This window comes from Porites lutea, chromosome 14 (assembly GCF_958299795.1).
Source record: "Porites lutea chromosome 14, jaPorLute2.1, whole genome shotgun sequence".
In the NCBI taxonomy this organism is placed as follows: Eukaryota; Metazoa; Cnidaria; class Anthozoa; order Scleractinia; family Poritidae; genus Porites; species Porites lutea.
In genome coordinates this window covers 13,699,850-13,717,933 of record NC_133214.1, presented here as the reverse complement: position 1 = coordinate 13,717,933, position 18,084 = coordinate 13,699,850, and the positions used below count along the sequence as shown (strand labels likewise).

The following is an 18,084-nucleotide window of genomic DNA, read 5'->3' as shown; positions in this document are numbered from 1 at the left end:
GAAACTTCCCAGTAAGTCAGGTTGCAGGTTGTAAGGTTGCTGGCTGGGAACTCTTCCATCAGTCTTGCTGGGAGTGAGGAACAGATAATTTTTTTCCAGCAATCTCCCAAAATGCTTAAAATAGTCTCAGAAAACTTTATTCACGCTTTGTTGTTGTTTTTAGGTCTTTTTCTCAACATTTCCCGTTGGGTGCCCCTGAACTGAGTTGTTCGCTTCACTGATGACGGCTTACAATTAAGTCTTCAGCCATAGTGTCGTCAACTGGTGAAATACATTGCTCATAAATTGTGCTTCTTAATTGCCCATGTACTACATAGATCGATAGTTCACGAAGCGGCCACGGCGTTCCAAACCTGACGCTCACAGTCATCTTTTCAGTCTTTTAGTGTGAACCGACCATGAACGGCGTGTCGGTTTGAATGCAACGCGAGCATTTCTCTGAGTTTCCCAGCGCCAACATCATCTAACTGACTTAAACTCGAACAATAAAAAAATTATAGAGTGACTCCCATGGTCGAATCGCTTCGAACAACGCAAATAGCCTTCTTCAGGTTCGCAACGCCTTGTGGGTTTTTCAGGGGGAGCGCGGACAAGGTACAAGAAGTATCCGTGTAAGGCTCCGTGCAAGAGAAACTCATATGAAACCATTTGTGAGAACATCGTTTCTCGGTACCAGACCCTCGTGTCTTCCCTCCCCTGGGAGACCACTTTTTGACGCCGACGACCGAAAGCCCATTTTATGACTGGGCCGCACAGGCAGCCCAGTAATGAAGCCGTTCTCGACAACAGAAAGGATCGAACAGAGCAGAGCCTTTGAAATAAATTGTTCATCTGTTGTCGGGTTTCGTTTTCAACTTTTCCTGCTGTGTCACTATTGTTGTTCCTTCTCTGGTATGCATCAACATTGACAGCTTTGGTGTTATAATCTGTTATAATCTCGTCACAGGTAATACGCCGCCAAAAATCTTTTTTCCCTGTTTTCTCGAAATGAAAATCAGGGCAAGTTAAGGGTACGTTTTAAACTCCAAGTCGGCAACCCGTGAACCAATTTGGCTGAAATTTGGCCAACTTACTGTCAGATAGTTTTTCTAAAAAACCGTGTCTGCGAATTTTGATTTCTTTTTTCGTTTTCCAGTTAGAGTATTTTTTTCACTGGTAGTGCTAATGATTTGCTATCCCTAACTTCACCTGCTTATAACAACAGAACAAACGCACTTGACAAAAATCTGAGACACGGTTTTTTAGTCAAACGTGTTATGAAGCGAATGCGTTCTTAATTGGCTTCTTCCGTTAATTTTTGGCTGGACAGGACTTAAATTTACAGTGACACCCACTATCACAAAAAGCTTGCCATTTCTAAATCGCGTTAATATTTTGAATTTTGAAAGAAATAAGCAATAATCTGGAACTATTAAGCTTTCAGAAAATGTTCGGTTTATGGGGGTATTTGTTAAAAGCAAAAGCGCTAGCGCCGATCAACGCGAGGGGGGGTGCTTGAGGGTGGATGATACCTTAAGATTATTGTATTATGTCAAAAGACGACTTAACGTAACATTAGGGCAACTTCAAAGGCCATTGTCGAAAGTCGAAACATCAAACAGAGGTAAACATGCAAGACCTTAGAAGTCTTTTGAATACTTCAAGGTTAATCCATGAGCGGACAGGAAAAACGTTTAAATGTGGACGTAATTCATTCTGTTTTCTTTACTGGAGGAAAAACATCCGTAATCAAATAAAAACGAATAAATAAGGACGCAGCCTTATATTCATATACTTATATGAGTTTTAAACCAACACTAATCGAAATTTACCACAAAATTAAACGTTGTACTTTTATTTTCGTAACTCATTACTAACTGAATCCCCGCTATGTACAACTTTTCGGAAGCTAAAGCACCATGGAAGGTACCAACTGCTGTATCCACCAGTGACAATCCCACTGAGCCCGCAGCTGAAACGCTGTCAGAAGAAGCTTCCTGCATCTTAACGGTCAGCGGAATTGGCCAAGGCCAGTGGATTAAGGTAAAATAACGTGACTAATGATGAGCCCGTTTTGTTTGTGTGTAATTTTGTCTAAAGCTGCCGGCTTTTCATAGAGAAGAATTACAATCGCGCCGAGGTATGTTGTTAAGTTTTCAACTTCTTCTAGACATACTAAAGTTTTCTACACTATATTGCATTTTCATTGAACAATAAGCGGATCATATAATTATCACTGCTTAAGCGCAACGAGACAGGTTATACCAAGTGTGCTGCTGAAGCTGCAAACACTGCAATTTCCCCCTCCCACCATCCCAGGATTTATTGTTGAAGCTGCGACCCTTCTCGCATCGTATCGCCGAAGTTCTCAATGCGGTAGCAAATTGTTGCAGTCTATAGCTTAGCCGGATTATTATTTCTGGCGCTCGCCAAAAATTAGCAATTTGGGGCAGATTGTCTCTGAGATATTAACCCAGTTATGCTCCGATGACTCCATACAAATCCTTCTAAATCTTACCTGGTTCCTAATCTTATGAACCAAGCCAAATTTAGAAGGACATGTATGGAGTCGTCACAGCATAACTGGGCTAATATCTCAGGGACAATTTGCCCCGAATTGCTAATTTTTGGCGAGTAGGTGTCTTTGACGTTGTTCTTTCAGAATATCTTAACAAATCCCATAATTTCACAAATTTCATTTTTATGACGTCATCACTTCGGTACTCTATTTAGCAATCCCAGTAAGGTTTAGATAACAAAAGCCCTGATTTGCTCAGGAAAGCAAAACCCTGAAGGATTCGGGTCGTAGTTATAGAAATACGACGTCATCGTTGAAGTAGCCTATAGGCAAGCAGCTTGGTCTATGGCGGATAATGAACTGATTCCAGTCTTACCTATCATAGCTTGGACATTTAATCGTTATTTCGTAACCCTGTTAATTTCTTTTATTATTCCACTATTATGTCATTTTACCATATAAGGTCAAGAGAACAAGCAAAATACGAGGCCGTAATACACCGTAGTGTCCTGGTTTAACCGGTTTACAACAGGGCGAATACCGGCGGATGCAAAAGGAGCAACTGTGGCTGAGAGAATCAGGATGCTTTGGATACTCTCATTAGAAAATAGAAGCCAAAATACCATTTTTCTTTTGCAGTAAAATAATTAACCTCTCATTCAATGGTTTGGTATATAATACGCGCGAGCATTTTGCTAACTGTTAACGTCATTCTCTCAGACAGAATCAGGATGTCTCTTACCAAAAAATAGAAGCCAATTGCCAGATAATTTTTTTTGTAGTAGAATAATAAACCTCTTATTCGATGGTTTAGCATATAATACGAGCGGTCATTTTGCTCATTGCTCGTATTATATGCTAAACCATCGAATAAGGTGTATATATTTGTTGGTGATTGTGTCGCAGCTCAACCCAGGTCAAGTTGGTTTTTACCGTGTACAGTATTCATCTGCCTTGTTGGAACTTCTACTTCCGGCCATCAGAGACAACACTCTCCCTCCAAGGGACAGACTAGGACTTCAGAGTGATCTCTTTGCTCTGGTAAACAACAAAAAAAAACTTAGCTTGATTTTTTTCCTTGAGAAGGCATTAGGGGATTTAAGGTTATGTTCACACCATAGCGGAAAGCGTTTGAGTCGGAACGAAAACAGGGTGTTTCTTGGTGTTGCGGATGATTGCATTCAAAAAATGACGTTTTGCAAAAGGTTGAAGAGACACTGGACAATACCTAGCCTGCGAGCAAGCTCTTTCGGACGCTCTGGCGGTGGGGCGGGAAAAGGAAGGAGAGCTCGCAACTACGTCTCTGGAATTTGATTTCCACCTCCAATTCTCCTGTGGCTCCTCGTCGACTGAGCTGTCAGATTTCCGCCAAATCAGCGCGAATATGCCCAGGGTAAGGATGTCATTACTTATGTCATCTCGGCCAATCAGCATTTCGCATCGACTTTTTCGATGCAGATAATCAAATTCCAGAGACTTAGTTGCAAGCTTTCCTTCCTTTTCCCGCCCTGCCGACAGAGCGTCCCGGAGAGCTTTCTCGCAGGCTAAACAATACCAACAAAAAAAATGTCTCCCATGTTTTTAATCCCTCGCTCTAGGCTCTGTCGTCTATTTTCTCGTTGAGCCTCGCTGGCTTGCCGCGTACTTGCTCGTTTTCTCTGTGTTTCTCCTGGTCTATATTCCAAATTTGTGGACACGACAATTTTTCTAAGCTAAATACTTTAGACAACACGGATACAGAAGCAATTTCCGCTATCCGTTTTCGTCTTTGACTCTTTAGTTGTCTCTGCTTTACAAGGTGGCGGTGGCTATGCGATTTCCCGCTAAAATAACCTCGAGTTGCCTTTGGGTTGCCATACCTGTTGATTGAAATATTTTATATTGGTGTGCCTGTGGTGCGACGGACGGTCGGTGTACGGTCACGTGATTACTTCGCGCGCGAGAGCTCCGCTATGAGATTGTTATCAAGGAATGGATGCAGATAAATACGAGTTCAATTCCATGATAATTTCGTCACTAGCTCTCTGAAACGTCGAAACAGCTAATTCGGCAATTTTCCAGAAACATTCTTACAACCTTTGGACAAAATTTTCTCATGAACGTTCTTTTAGGCCACCTTGATGCTCTCCTACGAGGAATAGTTCTCGGCGTCCTGGGACGCAGTAGCCATTCAGCTACTATAAGTGAGGTTCGCAAGAGATTTGACACCCATTGTAATGGTGAAGCCACGATTCCTGCAGACTTAAGATCAGCAGTTTACAGTACAGTTCTTAAAAATGGTGATGCTAGCTCACTGGAGGCCATGATGAAACTGTTTAAAAAAGCTGATTTACATGAAGAGAGAGCGCGACTGATGAGAACCATGGGGGCTGTAACGCAACCTGAACTGATCAAGCAAGTCTTGGATTTCTCCTTGTCAGTAAGTCTCAAGCATTTGACCATTCTACTTCTTTTTTCTCTTTCTTTTCCTTTTTGTTTCATTTTTTTTTTGTTCATTTTCTAGGTCAAATCTCATTTGAATAATCTGTATGAAATTCTCAACCCTTGTCCATGATCCAAATTTACGACAAACTTCAAATTTGATCTTGTAAGGTAGTTACACAACAAAAAGTGCAATGTAATATTACCACTGAGAGTTTCGTTTCCATTACAGGATTTTTCTTCACTAGCTAAAAAGTTAGTAGCTGATTTCTGAAAGCAGTTTCTTTGTTTATATTTCATTCATGATTTTACTGCATTTTTCGATTGTTTTCGTGCTTAAAACGCTATATTTCTGTTTTCGTTTCAGAGCGAAGTGAGATCTCAGGATACTATCTACGTCATCGCTGGCGTCACTCACAGGTAAATACTTTCCTAGTTCTTAGGCCTAATCTTTCCAAGAGGCCTACAATGGAGAACAAAATAACTTGGGACTGTGTGAAAAAGCCCTTCCAAGCAATAGTTCCGTAGGACTCTGCTCCTAAGGACAATTTTTTGTTCGGCTTTGGGTTCATCCCGTCGTCCCCCCAATTCCCCTAGCAATGTTGTGGCCAAAAAAGCACTCATTTTCACCCATTTTACTCCAAATTCAACTTTGTTTGGGGTGGGAGGGGAGGGGTCGCTAGTTTTAGTAATATCACTGGAAAGGTCCCAACACTTTTGACCTCCATTGTAGTATCCGTTTCTGGTCACGTGGTCCGAGCGTGGTCTCTCGGCATCATTTCATTCATATGCTCAAAAGTTAGAACCACTTTGTACAGCGTGATCACAAGAAAGCAGAGTTATAAGTAAGTTTCATTTTAATGGTCACGCTTTAGGATTTCACCCACAGACCCAACAGTTAGAACCACCTTGTATAGCGTAGTCAACAGCATCACACTAAATAAAGTATTGCTCAGTAGGTTTCATCTACTTAGTTCCAATTGTTTTCATTCTCGGACTGCCAAACTACAATCATGGACAAAAGTCCTTGAGACAGTAATGCAGTATTCACATTTTTCTGTCATTTCTGGGATCCCTCATAATAAAGTGCATCCTTTTCTAAATTTTATTGCAGTTCTTCCTTCCCCCAACTTATGCAAAGTTGAAAATAGGAAAAAATTCTGGATACATACGTCTAACATTGTTTTTGGGGTGAGGGGAGGGGTTGGGCCTGTGTGAATTGGAAAACGCCCCAGAAATGCAAGTGACCCAAGACTTTTGTCCATGATTGTAAAACCTACTTCAAACGTATCACATGATCCGGTTGTCGTTGTATAAATTGCGAACGAACATCACAGTTTTACATTTGTGTTTACATTTAGTGTCGTCGTCGTCGACTACCGACCGACTGCATCTTAAGTTTCCTTTTTCCCGCCGAAACCGACGTTCTCGTTCCAGTCTTTTCCCAGTCAACAGACGTCGTCGATGTGAACTTTGTCGTGGTTCTTAAGTTCCCTATTGAGAAAATCTCGTACTCGTCTTAGAATTTAAAGGTCTCTACTATTTGTGTAGACGTATTGAACAGTAAACGCAAGTGAAGGAGAAACTTCAGGTGCTTACCATTTACACAAAACACCCGAGTAGAAACCTTGTCATTAAACACAAAACTGTAAAATTTGACGTGGTGGGAGTACGAACCCCTACAAAGTTTACTCAAATCAACCGAACCGACTAAAAAGACCCAAAAAGTTGAATCAACTCAAATCACATCCCATATTTTCTGAACTTACCCGAACGAAATGTGTGAACCATTTGATTTTCCAACCCCGGAATTTCTGTTTTTTCCAAGTAAATGGCATTTGGCAGAAACGGATCCAGGAGAGGGCCCCCGCCGCCCTTGTTTTTATACCAAACTGATGCCTGGAGGGCCGAAAAAAATTTTTTTTTAGTTCGTCGCATGTGAAGATCGATTGTCCGGATACGATCTTTAGATGTTTTATCCGTCTGAAGCAGAAGGATAGAACGTGTTGAACGATCCAAACTCATTCAGACGGATAACTGAGCCAGACGTCGACATTTTCATGAACTGAACTCGCTAAGTTTAGTTTGTCTCATAAAAAGTTTGACGCTTGGTCTGTCGCAATAATGTTGTAACGCTATGTTGCGCTACAAATTATCGTTGCGAATCGTCTCGTGTAACGTCACTTTAAAAGCATGGCGATGTTACAACGCTAATTTGTCACTATTTAATACCTGTTTTGTGGATATTTTTTCATATTCTTTCCTGGACGAAAAAATTGACAACTATTCTCTTTTTCAAGGCTACCACACAATCATTTGCTACTGAAGAGAGTATGAAAGAAATTGAGGTAATTTACTCCTTCGATACTATGACAGCAAGTATCGCTAATAGGCTATTTGAATAAACATAAATAAATAAAAAACGATTGTAAAATAACGATTTAGAGGGAGCACATCCACAAAGTGGTTGTTCGTCTACCTGATTCCTATTCGAATTGGAATTTGGAACTGCTGGTTTTTGAAGAGAGGAGGAAAAACCAGAGTACCCAGAGAAAAAGCTCTCAGAGCAAAGGAGAGAACCAACAACAAACCATTTGCGCGATGGGGCCATCTTACTCCACTTAAATCCCTCAGGGTTTTACTTTTTTGTGCAAAATAGGGCTTTTGATATTTAAAGATCCTTCAGTGGATTACCAAATTTAAGTATGAAAGAAATTCTAGTCTTAATAGTAAAAAGATGTCATCGTGCAAATGACCCATTCAAATGGATCTAATGGACGCTTTGTTGTTGTTGTTGTTGTTTTCTTCTATACACTTAATAACGAGCGGAATGAACGTCTGCGAAAGAGGCAACTTCATGTGGCTTCAAAAGTTAATATATAGATTTAGCCAGGGCTAAAAGCGGAGCTCCTATTAACTCGAATTTATAATTTAAATCAAACAAAGACTTGTAATTTCCACAAATTACTTAACTTTTGACCACATTCATGTGACTTTTGAGTGAAAGTCTAAGTGATTTTAGAGAAAATAATTTGCAAACAATCCAAGCTAAGAGTGAACTTAATCTTACATCGAGTTGATAGCCTTATATGTACACCCTAAAAATAACATAGCCATAATGGCTCTTTATCACAGTAGGCCTGGAAAACAAATCAGGCCGAATTTTTCGCGTTCGACAAGTTTCCTTTACAAACTCTTGACAACAAGTCTGGGGACGTGTAAACCAACCTTTTATACTTTTTATACATCACATCTGAGGTGAAACAGTACCATGAGGCGCTGTTTTTATCATACAGACCTCGGACAGAATGCAGTATTTCACAATTTTGCATAACAAATTGCACTCATTCCATATTTAGGACGATCGAAGCACGCGTGGGCTTCGCGTGGTAGCGAAACCGTTAAAAACATTTCCAAAATCACCTATACAGCTAGCCGGCGGTTCTCACTTTTGACAAGCGCCAAAGTCGACTGTTTAAATTAAGATCAATAGAGTTGTACGCTTCAACATAATAAAGAATTTATTATGTACGTTGTGTATTAGCTTGCTGCGGTGGTAAGGTGGTTGTACAAAACTCGGAATTTTGTGATGGAGAAAAAACTAGCCAGCATCTACCTCGACCCAAGTCAACCCGCAAGTTTCGGTGGTTTAGATTTGGAACTAATCTCCAGGAGTTTCCATGTAGATCACCCGTTTGCCAAAGCCATGGATTTTGCGATCCACAAACGTCGAATGTCAGGTACGGTGGTTTTATTAAATAGATGCATAGTCCATACTTTTCCTCAATTGTATCCCGTAAAAATGGTGTTTTTATCCTCCATTAGGGAATACGGATCTTGTTTTTGGTGTGACGGCTAAAACTTCGTTTTTCAATTATACAGGAACTCACATTGTTTGCAATCAAAACAGATTTCATAAAAGATTTATTGCTCCTTATCCTTGGTACCACGTTGAGGACAACATTCAAACGATTCGATTACGCTGTTGTATTTGCTATGCACATGTGCGTTCTATTTATGACATGGATATTCCATGCGGTGGATGCCAGATGATGATGGACCTTGATTTAGAATTATAAATGTTTTGACTTTTTCAGTACCTATGAAAATCTTGGTTAAAAGAATGGAACTTTGGCGAAACACAAGACAGGGACGTAATTAAGTGTGGAACTCACCCCGCGCCATTTACATTACTGATTCTTTTGCAGACACGTTTCACATCATAGAGTGTTTCGTAGGACATAATGACAACAGAACAGCGTACACATACTTTTAATTTTTAATTTTTTTGCAGTCACAATCCGTTGGGTTTCGACACATCATGTAAAAGAATGCGTCTTAAAAAAGTATCGTTTCCTTTTTCAGTCTCCAACCTTGTCATAAACAACAATGAAATCAATTACCACACAAGGGATGGCAAAAAAAAAACGAATGCAATGTAAAGACTGTGGTATTCACGTCAGACCTATAACCATGATCTGTCAACCCTGTGGAGGATGTGAACTTTATTGTTTTGAAGACTTTCTTGATTTTATGTTAGACGATTAAAAACACTTTTTATTTTTTTTAGAATCGATTCACGTTTTATCTCACTACTTTATGTTTCGCAATTGGCCTTATGAAGGACAAATTTCCGTCGTGATACCTGGCAACTGGTGTTTACCCCTGAAGGACACAAATCTTTCTGCTTCCCTTGTATGTATGGACCATGGTGGTCGACCCTGGATGATTATCCTTAATTTTTTAATTAACAGAGCTGTGTTTATTCATTTTTTAGAAACCGTTCATGTTTTGAACTATTATCCCATATTTCGAAATTGGCCTCTAAAGGGAGAACTATGCCTTTTGATGCCGGACATCCACGTTGTACCTATCAAGACAGATCTTTCTCCTTTTATTAAACAAACGATGTTTTAATTTTCATAGATTTAACGGATAACTACATATATCACTGGACTGTGCTGACAAGTACCCCTCTGGAACCAGAAAAACTCATTCGTTTTCGAAAATACAATTCACCAGTGTCATTAGAGGACATCTTTTTAGTTTTTTATAAAACCATAAACTGTACACAAGTCAAAGTAGTCATTGTAGATTTGTAATCTTTTTTTCACAGAGGGATTTTTCAACATAGTTCGACAAAGAGATTGGTGTATGATTCCATGGACCGTGACAGGCATAAGTCATTACCTTTATTGGCCAAAACGAAGACATTTGTTCTTTTCCTCCAAAATACACAAACACTGGAAAAGAAATCGATATAATCTTTTTCACGATTGGTAACTTTTTTTTCAGACGGGTTTTTGAAAACAGTGCGTGAAGGAGAGTGGTCTTCTTTTCCATGGTCTATTACAGGGATTAATCATTGCATCACATGGCCAAATAAAAGACATTTAATGTACCATCGAAATCCACTTATACTTTCATCACTTTCCAAATTTAGTTACTTGCGTTATTATGTCACCATACGTAAAATTAATAAAATTAACATAGATTGGTACTCTGTATAGTTCATTACATCGTTGTATAAATTTACGTTTTCTTGGCAACGTTTTTTGGTAGGGTTAGCTAGGTGTTACATTGTTTAAAACCATTGTAAACACAATATCCTTTGCATTTTCTAAAACCATTATAAACACAATATGAAATATAATTGCTTGTTGAGCACCAACAGAGACGGTTTATGATCATGACAACGGTGAACAATCAGTGGCACGAAGAATTCTGTCAAAAAAAATGAAGAACGTAATTTGATTTTTAATAATGGTGACATACATAACGCAAGTTTACTTTTGAAAAGACCTCAGAGTGGAGTTTTTTCAACCTTTCTAGACTCGAACCCGGCAGATCTTTAAATTTTTGCTGAAGCATTTCCATTTCACTTGAAGACACTTTCAATGTTTTGGCTTGTGCGCGATACAGAGAAAAGTCGATCCGAAGCAAAGACAGAGAAAGCCCCATCTTGACTAAGACAGAGACAAACACACACTGACTCACAATTTAGTCATGAAGACATTTTATTACTTTTAGAAACAAAGCTTATTTTGAATGTCATTAATTATCATGTCAAGGTCCATTGGTGTTCTTCTTTTCTCACGACTCTATCAGGGCATTCTATTGTTTCTTGTTGATCACTGAAATCCTTCCATTTGAGCCCATTTGGTCGGTAGTATAGAGCGTATGAAATACGGCTTTGAAGATCATCACCCTGCTGGACAACATCAAGTTCCAGCGAAGCGAGGTAAATACTGGTCCACGACAATATTTGGCAGTACGCTTCCCATGATTTATCTAGTTTGAAGCCGAGAACACTGCATATACTTTCGGTAGCGTTCAACATAGAATTCAGGTCAATTTGTTCCACCACTTCATCGTGGTAATACTTCCATGCGTCATCATTATCCATCATGAGGCAAGAATGTTGGTTTTGACTTGGGTTTTGAATAGCACAACCGTCGCAGTGATTCAGCTTTTCTTGTTGGATGAGTTTGTCAACCAAAGCCGCATAAGTCAGTTAGAATACATGTCTCGCCCCATGTAAGGGAATCCATGACAGTCTTGGATTCTGGATTCCACCCTGGGGATTCCCGATTCTGAGTACTGGATTCCGGATTCCAGCTCAGTGGATTCCGGATTCCAAAAAGGGTTGGATTCCAATTTTTTTTCTGTTTTAATGCTTTTCTTCGCATTTCGTTTTCGTGTTCGAATCTTGCTATATTGAAAGACGTTGTTTAGAATGTATAACAACTTTGTTTTCTTTTTCGATTTATAAATTACGTGAAGAAATGTATTACTGTTCCGTAAGGGTTTAAGGTATAATAATGAGGGGGACATTGGGGGACTGTCCACACCGCAACACCGCGGACCAAATTAGGCACTAGGAGACTGTGAATTTCTTTTTTTTTTTAGGTTAACTGTTGAACGTAGACGTTTATTTTCGTTTGTGAGCCAGGAGGACCGGGAAGGTTCAAGAAAAGGTTCACCCCAGGTGCACCTTTTCCAGTCCTATACCAGGTCAAAAAGCTCGCATAAAATCACTTTTAATTTTTTAAAGTTCAGCGAAGCGAGTGAACAAGAGAGAATCAAACCTAGCCAGAGGTCGAAGTTATCCATAACAATTCAAATTATACCTTATAAAGGCTGCGCTGTGTTCCCTTGAAAATCCCCGAATTTTGTGATCCTCCCAGCCGCTCATAAGCAAGGGTTCCCTCGCTATTATAGAATTTTAATCATGTGACCGTGACCTCGACCTTTCATATAGAGCTCGTGAACTATTGTTTTGACACCAAATGTGCCGATATTACGGTTGTCACGTTCAGGTCTATACCCTCGGGAGGCTTTCCATAGACTGATGGTTTTTCTTTCGAGCGAGTAGCTCAATTTAATCTGGAGTGGATCTTTAGTAAGTTGGATTCCGGATTCCAATCTTTAGTAGGATTCCGGATTCTTAGTGCTGGATTCCGGATTCCAAAGCCCAGGATTCCGGATTCCACAAGCAAAAAATTCCTGGATTCCGGAATCCGGATTCCCTTACATGGGGCGACATGTCCAATAAAACTGGCTATCCTTTGACGCTGGACAATGTTTCAAAGAATATTGGTGAGAGTTAAGACTTTTTTCCGAGCAAACTGAACTTTTAAGAATGAAATCATGATTGAACGGAGAGCGCGTTTGTATGTTGAACACATAATAGATTGTTCACTATCCAATCAGGGTTAAAAGAGCCCTCTTTTTCTGAATCGTCTTGTAGTTTTTGCGATAGGTATTTCATAGGTTTGTCGATAGACAGAGAATTACAATTTCGCAAAGAAATACAACATGTTCTAGATGATTGTGAAACAACATTCCTTGACTTTTTTCGAAGTGGGAACTCAATGTCTTAATCGCTTATTTTTAAAAAAAAGACAAAAGCTAAACGGCTAATTCTTAATTGCATTTTTTTTACACAATAACTGGTCTCAAGTTGAAGATTTTTGAATAATCAACCCGCGGCGTGTTTGCCCAAAGACAACTATGGCTGCGAAATAATTCTCTTATGTTGGTCCGTTTTCCAACAAACTACAGCTACAACGGATTGCATTTAAAAAAGTATGGTGTGAGGAAATGACGGAGAAGCAGATTATGAAACCCACGTTGATCAGCAGAACTGCCACTATTACGCAATATCTACGATTATCCTGATGCCTCATTGGAAATGAACAATTTGTTCAAGCGAAGATTACAACAAAATATGTTAATTGTATCATCTGAAAAAGGACCTACGAACCAAGATCTAAGTTACAGAGACAATTTGGTAGACTACACGTTAAGTGATGATGTAACCATTAGCCAAATCAGTTATCCTTTTGGATACCGAGTGTTGACAGAGTGCGACGCACAAAATGTGGACATTTTATTAGATTTGTAAATAAAAAAATTTTGTTCTTGACAGGATTCGAACCTGTGAGCCGAGTCCTTCCGACTGATCAGACTCTGCTCCAACCAAGCAAGAACTTTCTAGCCAGTACCGGCGATGGCCACCGAACCACCGTTTTCCCGGCCATTTTTTTGATGACTTTTTAAACTTTTTAAAACGAAATGGGCGTGACGAAAACGAAATGGGCGTGACGTCAATAGGAGGTCACACACGTCCCGATTGTGACGCTAGGTATGACGTCAGAATAAAATTGGTTAAAACGTGACTTTTCGTGTGTCTTACATGACGGGGAAATGTTGGGAGACTTTTCGTGATGGTTTTACATGTAGCATTCCTGATAACATTGCCTCAGAATTCCTGACGACATTAAACGAGAGTCATCCCTCTATCAATTTTACAATGGAGCTCGAAGAAAATGGCAAGCTTCCCTTTCTCGGAATGAATGTTATCAGGAATGGTTGCCGCCTAGACACCACGGTTTACAGAAAACCAACGGACACTGGACTTCTGCTACACTACCACAGTCACGTTGACGCCAGATACAAACGGTCACTCCTGAACACCATGCTTAACCGTGCGTTTAAACTCTCGTCTACGTGGAAGTTTTTTCACGAGGAATGTGAACGCCTTAAAGAGATCTTCTCCCGACTGCGCTATCCAGACGACCTTGTGCAGTCAACTATTCGCCAATTCATTGAATCCAAAGTGTCCGAGGATTCACACACCCAAGTGGCTGATAAAAGAGAAGCCCCAATCAGAATCGTGTTGCCCTTCAAAGACCAGAAATCAGCAAACGTAGTACGTAAACAGCTGGCTGACCTGAGTAGGAAGATCAACGCAGACATCAGCCCAGTTTACACAAGTAGGAAGATCAAAGATGAAATTAAGGTCAAGGAAGACAAGCCGCCTCTTGTGAGTCAACAATGCGTGGTGTATTCTTTCCAGTGTAGCCTGTGTGATGCAGGCTATGTCGGCTACACGTGCCGACACCTACACCAACGAATTGAAGAACATAAAGGATCGGCAATCGGAAACCACCTCAGAGAGCAGCATGATATGGAGCCTGAAGACATCGCACAAAGTTTTAGAATCTTAAGAAAGCGTCAGAACAAATTTGACTGTCTTATTTTTGAAATGTTTTTTATCCAAGAACTGAAACCGACGCTTAACAAACAGTGCGATTCAATTCGCGCCAAATTATTTGTTTAGAGTAGTTCTTGTTAACATTGTTTTATTTCCATTGTTTTTTTCTTTTTTTTTTTTGACTTTATAAATATTTTTAGCACTTTTTACATTTTTACATATTTTATCACATTTTAGCGTTCACCACATTTTTATCTATTATAACTTGTTTTTAACTTATTTATGCTAATTTAGAGAACTTTTATACACTTGAAAATGACCTCGGAGAGGTCGAAACGTCGTGATTTTTTATCGCTAATATTTATCTCAAATTCATGTTTATTGTTTATGTTATAAGCCGACTTCCCGGTGTTTGCTTTATTCAAAGATGAACTCGAGGCAAGAAAATCGCTCAAAGCTTTCTTTTACAGCCAGAATTATAACTAAATATTCTTTGGAACGTTTTGTTTCTATTTGCGGTGAGAAAATGTCTGAGGGCTTTGTAAAGTTCTATAAGCTTATAATCAAATCTGATACTCGGTTAGATCATTGTCTCAAATCTTACAAACGTGCATAAACTAAATAGCCCCATAAAGTACACTCGACTTCATTGAATTAGATATAAAAAATTAAACAAATATCAAATAAAATAATTACTCAGGCTTACCATTCGAGATGCACTGAAAACTATCAAGTAAGGCAAAAATCGCTTCAGACTTTTCAACCCTCTTACGGACCTTACGCATCAAGCAAGGTGAAAAACGACAACGATGCTATCCGAAATCGGATTTCCGACTTTGACAAGCGGCGTATTTCTCATCCAAAAACCCGATAAACAAACTAGCCATGAATAGCAAAGGACTCTTGATAGCAGCTGAATTTCATCTTGTACAATGTTCAGTGGAAAAAGACAGTTAAAAACATCACAAGTTGACACAAAACTCTGTCAGCTTCAGCTGTAAAAATAAACAAGTTTCAAGATGCTGCATAAATTTTCCGCATGAACTCACCTGTCAAATTTTGACCAATCAGAGCATAAAAATTGGACGTAGAGCGTGACCAACGCGTGACCTTGGTGAGAAAAGTCAAAAGCAACTGGCATGTCTTCCCTGCCCGTAAAAACTGGCTGAATCTTAGCTTCCGAGGTCAGTTTGAAATCAAAATTTTAACTTGAGCCTGCAATCATTTGAAAACTAGTAACCTGTCAGCGGATAACTTCAAAAAATACTCGACCTCGATGGGTCGACACCTGAGCCCGCGATACGGTCAGGTGATACTGGTTTTGACAGCTGTCAATTGATCACAACATTGATGTGCAATATGTGTGCAATATCAGTCTTCCTGGGCTCCCAAACTACAGCTAGAAAGTGTGGGGTTGAACATTGGTTGTCCTGTTGTGCGGACGGACGAGCAGCGGGCGGGCGGGCAGTGTACGGTCACGTGATTACCAAATTTTCTGGGATGGGTAGATTTACTTACCCATGGTGCTCCGCAGGCGCGCTTCGCGCGCCAGAGCTCCGCTATTAAGGAGGCTCGGTGGTCTTCTTTATGTTCGACGACGAGGACGACTACGATGACGAGATTTGAGGTAAAGTTTTATTAATTGTGTATTCTCAAAAAAGTAGACACCCCAAAAGGCTTCATTTTCCTTTTTCTTTTTTTAACCAGAAATGTATTGAAGGTGGTTAAGCCCTCTCCCCCTCGAAAATGATAAAACTTCTGGCATTTGATATCTTTATTCCGTCACTACGACATTTTCGCTAAAAACTGTTGTAGTAGGATGGCGACGGCGATCGCGTTTTCCCGCCAAAATGACACTGGTTCATGCGCACTATTTAGTGTTAAGAAAATCTCGTTCTCGTAGTCGTCTTCGTCTCAGAACCTAAAATTCTCCATTCCTGGAAGTAACCCTGCAACTAGCCAGTAACTCAACCAGGGGAGAATGGAAAAACTCCTCTGTGCTTCTGTGCTATTGAAACTTGGGTTATGTTCCAACCGTAAAGGGCTCGTTGGCCTTTTAAAAGCGCACCTTTACATTTTACCTTACCGTTAAGTGTTGTCTTAATACTATCACTTTGTTGTTAATCCACAGGATTTCTTTTGTAAATACCCAGCTCCAAACGCGGAGCGAACCATTCAACAATCACTGGAAAACATACTCCTGAATGTCAGGTGGCTATCACGTGATGCTGACAACGTGCGTGTGTGGCTTGCGGACAAAGGTTACTAAGTCACGTTCTTCTGCGCAGGCGCAAAGGTAATAGAGATGAATAAATTTAAATGAAGATATGATTGTCGCAGTGTAATTACTACGGCTACGATTATTGCTTCATTTAAATTTGCATTTCCGCAGTTCACATCATCATTCTATGTTTCATTCCTTTCATGGGTTAAGATGAACTCAACAATATGGCCTGCTCCCAACGTATGGGTCTTCGTAGCTCAGTTGGTTAGAGCACTGCAGCGCTAACGCAGAGACCATGGGTTCGAGTCCAATTGAAGTCCCGAAATTTATTTGTTTCGGGTTAATTTGCAATTGCTTAAATTTCAATTACTGCATTGCGACGATCATATTTTCATTTAAGTTTGTATTTCTGCAGTTCACATCAAGAGATGATTAAGTTTTGATGCCGTTAGTTCAAATTGCTCAAAGACTTATTTTTAGTACTTGAAAAAATGAACCCAGCACATCGGTGATATCCAAATTCAATGCGTAAGTGGGAATGAATGCAGAAAGTTTCTTAGGAACTTTTAATTTGCAGGTGTTTTAGAGATGCCAAAATCCTTATTAGACAGGAAACATTTTGCCTGACTAGAAATACGTATCTCGCAAACCCTCGCGAAACCCGTTATTGTACAACACTACTGTGCTATTATTTCCAGGATTGACGCGAAGACGCCTATTTCCCTTTTGTAAACGGTCGTTGCCATTTTTAACGGTTGATAAGGCAAATAATACGTTTTTGAATAGTCTTAGAAAGAAAGACGCGGACGCCCAAGTAGAATTTATGTTCTGAAAAAGGGGAAAGGGCCAGCGTTACCTGTTATTGATGTATCAGTTAAGAAAGACAGTTTGCTAGTTTATGTTCTTCAATTTTTCGGAATTTCGGCGGGTAGGTGTAGTAGTGTAGTGGTAAGGGAGAGAGATTAGGATACGAAAGGTCTGGGTTCTAGGTCAGGGTTCGACCCTGGGTTGCGATCTTCTTTCTTTTCAATAGAAACACTCTCAATAACAGGTCAAAAATGATTTAAGTGAAAGGGAAATTTGCTGCGACGACACGTTTTGGTTTTAAAAATATGGCAAATAGCGTGGAATAACCCCTTTAAGTGTCAGAATAATACGGTTGTCTATAGCAAAAAATAAGACAAGTTTCTGAAGACTTAATTCTAGAGGATAAAAAGCCGTCATATCTTCAATATAGTTTAATCTTTCGTATAATTTCCTAACTATCGTGGAACATTTATGTAATAAGGATAACTTTTCATTTAATTAAATTCAATTTATGGATAACATCTTTATCGCACCGGATTGCTATGAATTCAATAATTTAAATATCAAATTAATAAATTAATATTTTGAGAAAGAAATAGCCTTGTTTCTCAACACCTCCTTTTTAAACTTTTGCCA

The 18,084-nt window shown here is 39.6% G+C and overlaps 2 protein-coding genes across 2 annotated transcripts; both read left to right on the top strand.

The window, feature by feature from the left end:
- The first annotated feature begins 1,869 nt into the window (after window positions 1–1,869).
- On the top strand, window positions 1,870–8,997 carry LOC140923971 (puromycin-sensitive aminopeptidase-like). Its single transcript, XM_073373982.1, has 5 exons — window positions 1,870–2,022; window positions 3,404–3,538; window positions 4,518–4,916; window positions 5,286–5,338; window positions 8,829–8,997. The coding sequence occupies exons 1-5, from the start codon at window positions 1,870–1,872 to the stop codon at window positions 8,995–8,997; spliced, it is 909 nt and encodes a 302-aa protein (XP_073230083.1).
- Window positions 8,998–13,710: 4,713 nt separating this feature from the next.
- LOC140923970 (uncharacterized) lies at window positions 13,711–14,543 on the top strand. Its single transcript, XM_073373981.1, has one exon. The coding sequence runs from the start codon at window positions 13,734–13,736 to the stop codon at window positions 14,541–14,543; it is 810 nt and encodes a 269-aa protein (XP_073230082.1). The 5' UTR covers window positions 13,711–13,733.
- The last annotated feature ends 3,541 nt before the right edge of the window (window positions 14,544–18,084 follow it).

Coding starts and splice junctions, on each gene's coding strand:
- LOC140923970 (XM_073373981.1), top strand. CDS start 13,734: ATGGAGCTCGAAGAAAATGGCAAGCTTCCCTTTCTCGGAATGAATGTT.
- LOC140923971 (XM_073373982.1), top strand. CDS start 1,870: ATGTACAACTTTTCGGAAGCTAAAGCACCATGGAAGGTACCAACTGCT. Junction 3,539..4,517: donor AGAGTGATCTCTTTGCTCTG/GTAAACAACAAA, acceptor TTTCGTCACTAG/CTCTCTGAAACGTCGAAACA. Junction 4,917..5,285: donor TCTTGGATTTCTCCTTGTCA/GTAAGTCTCAAG, acceptor TTTTCGTTTCAG/AGCGAAGTGAGATCTCAGGA.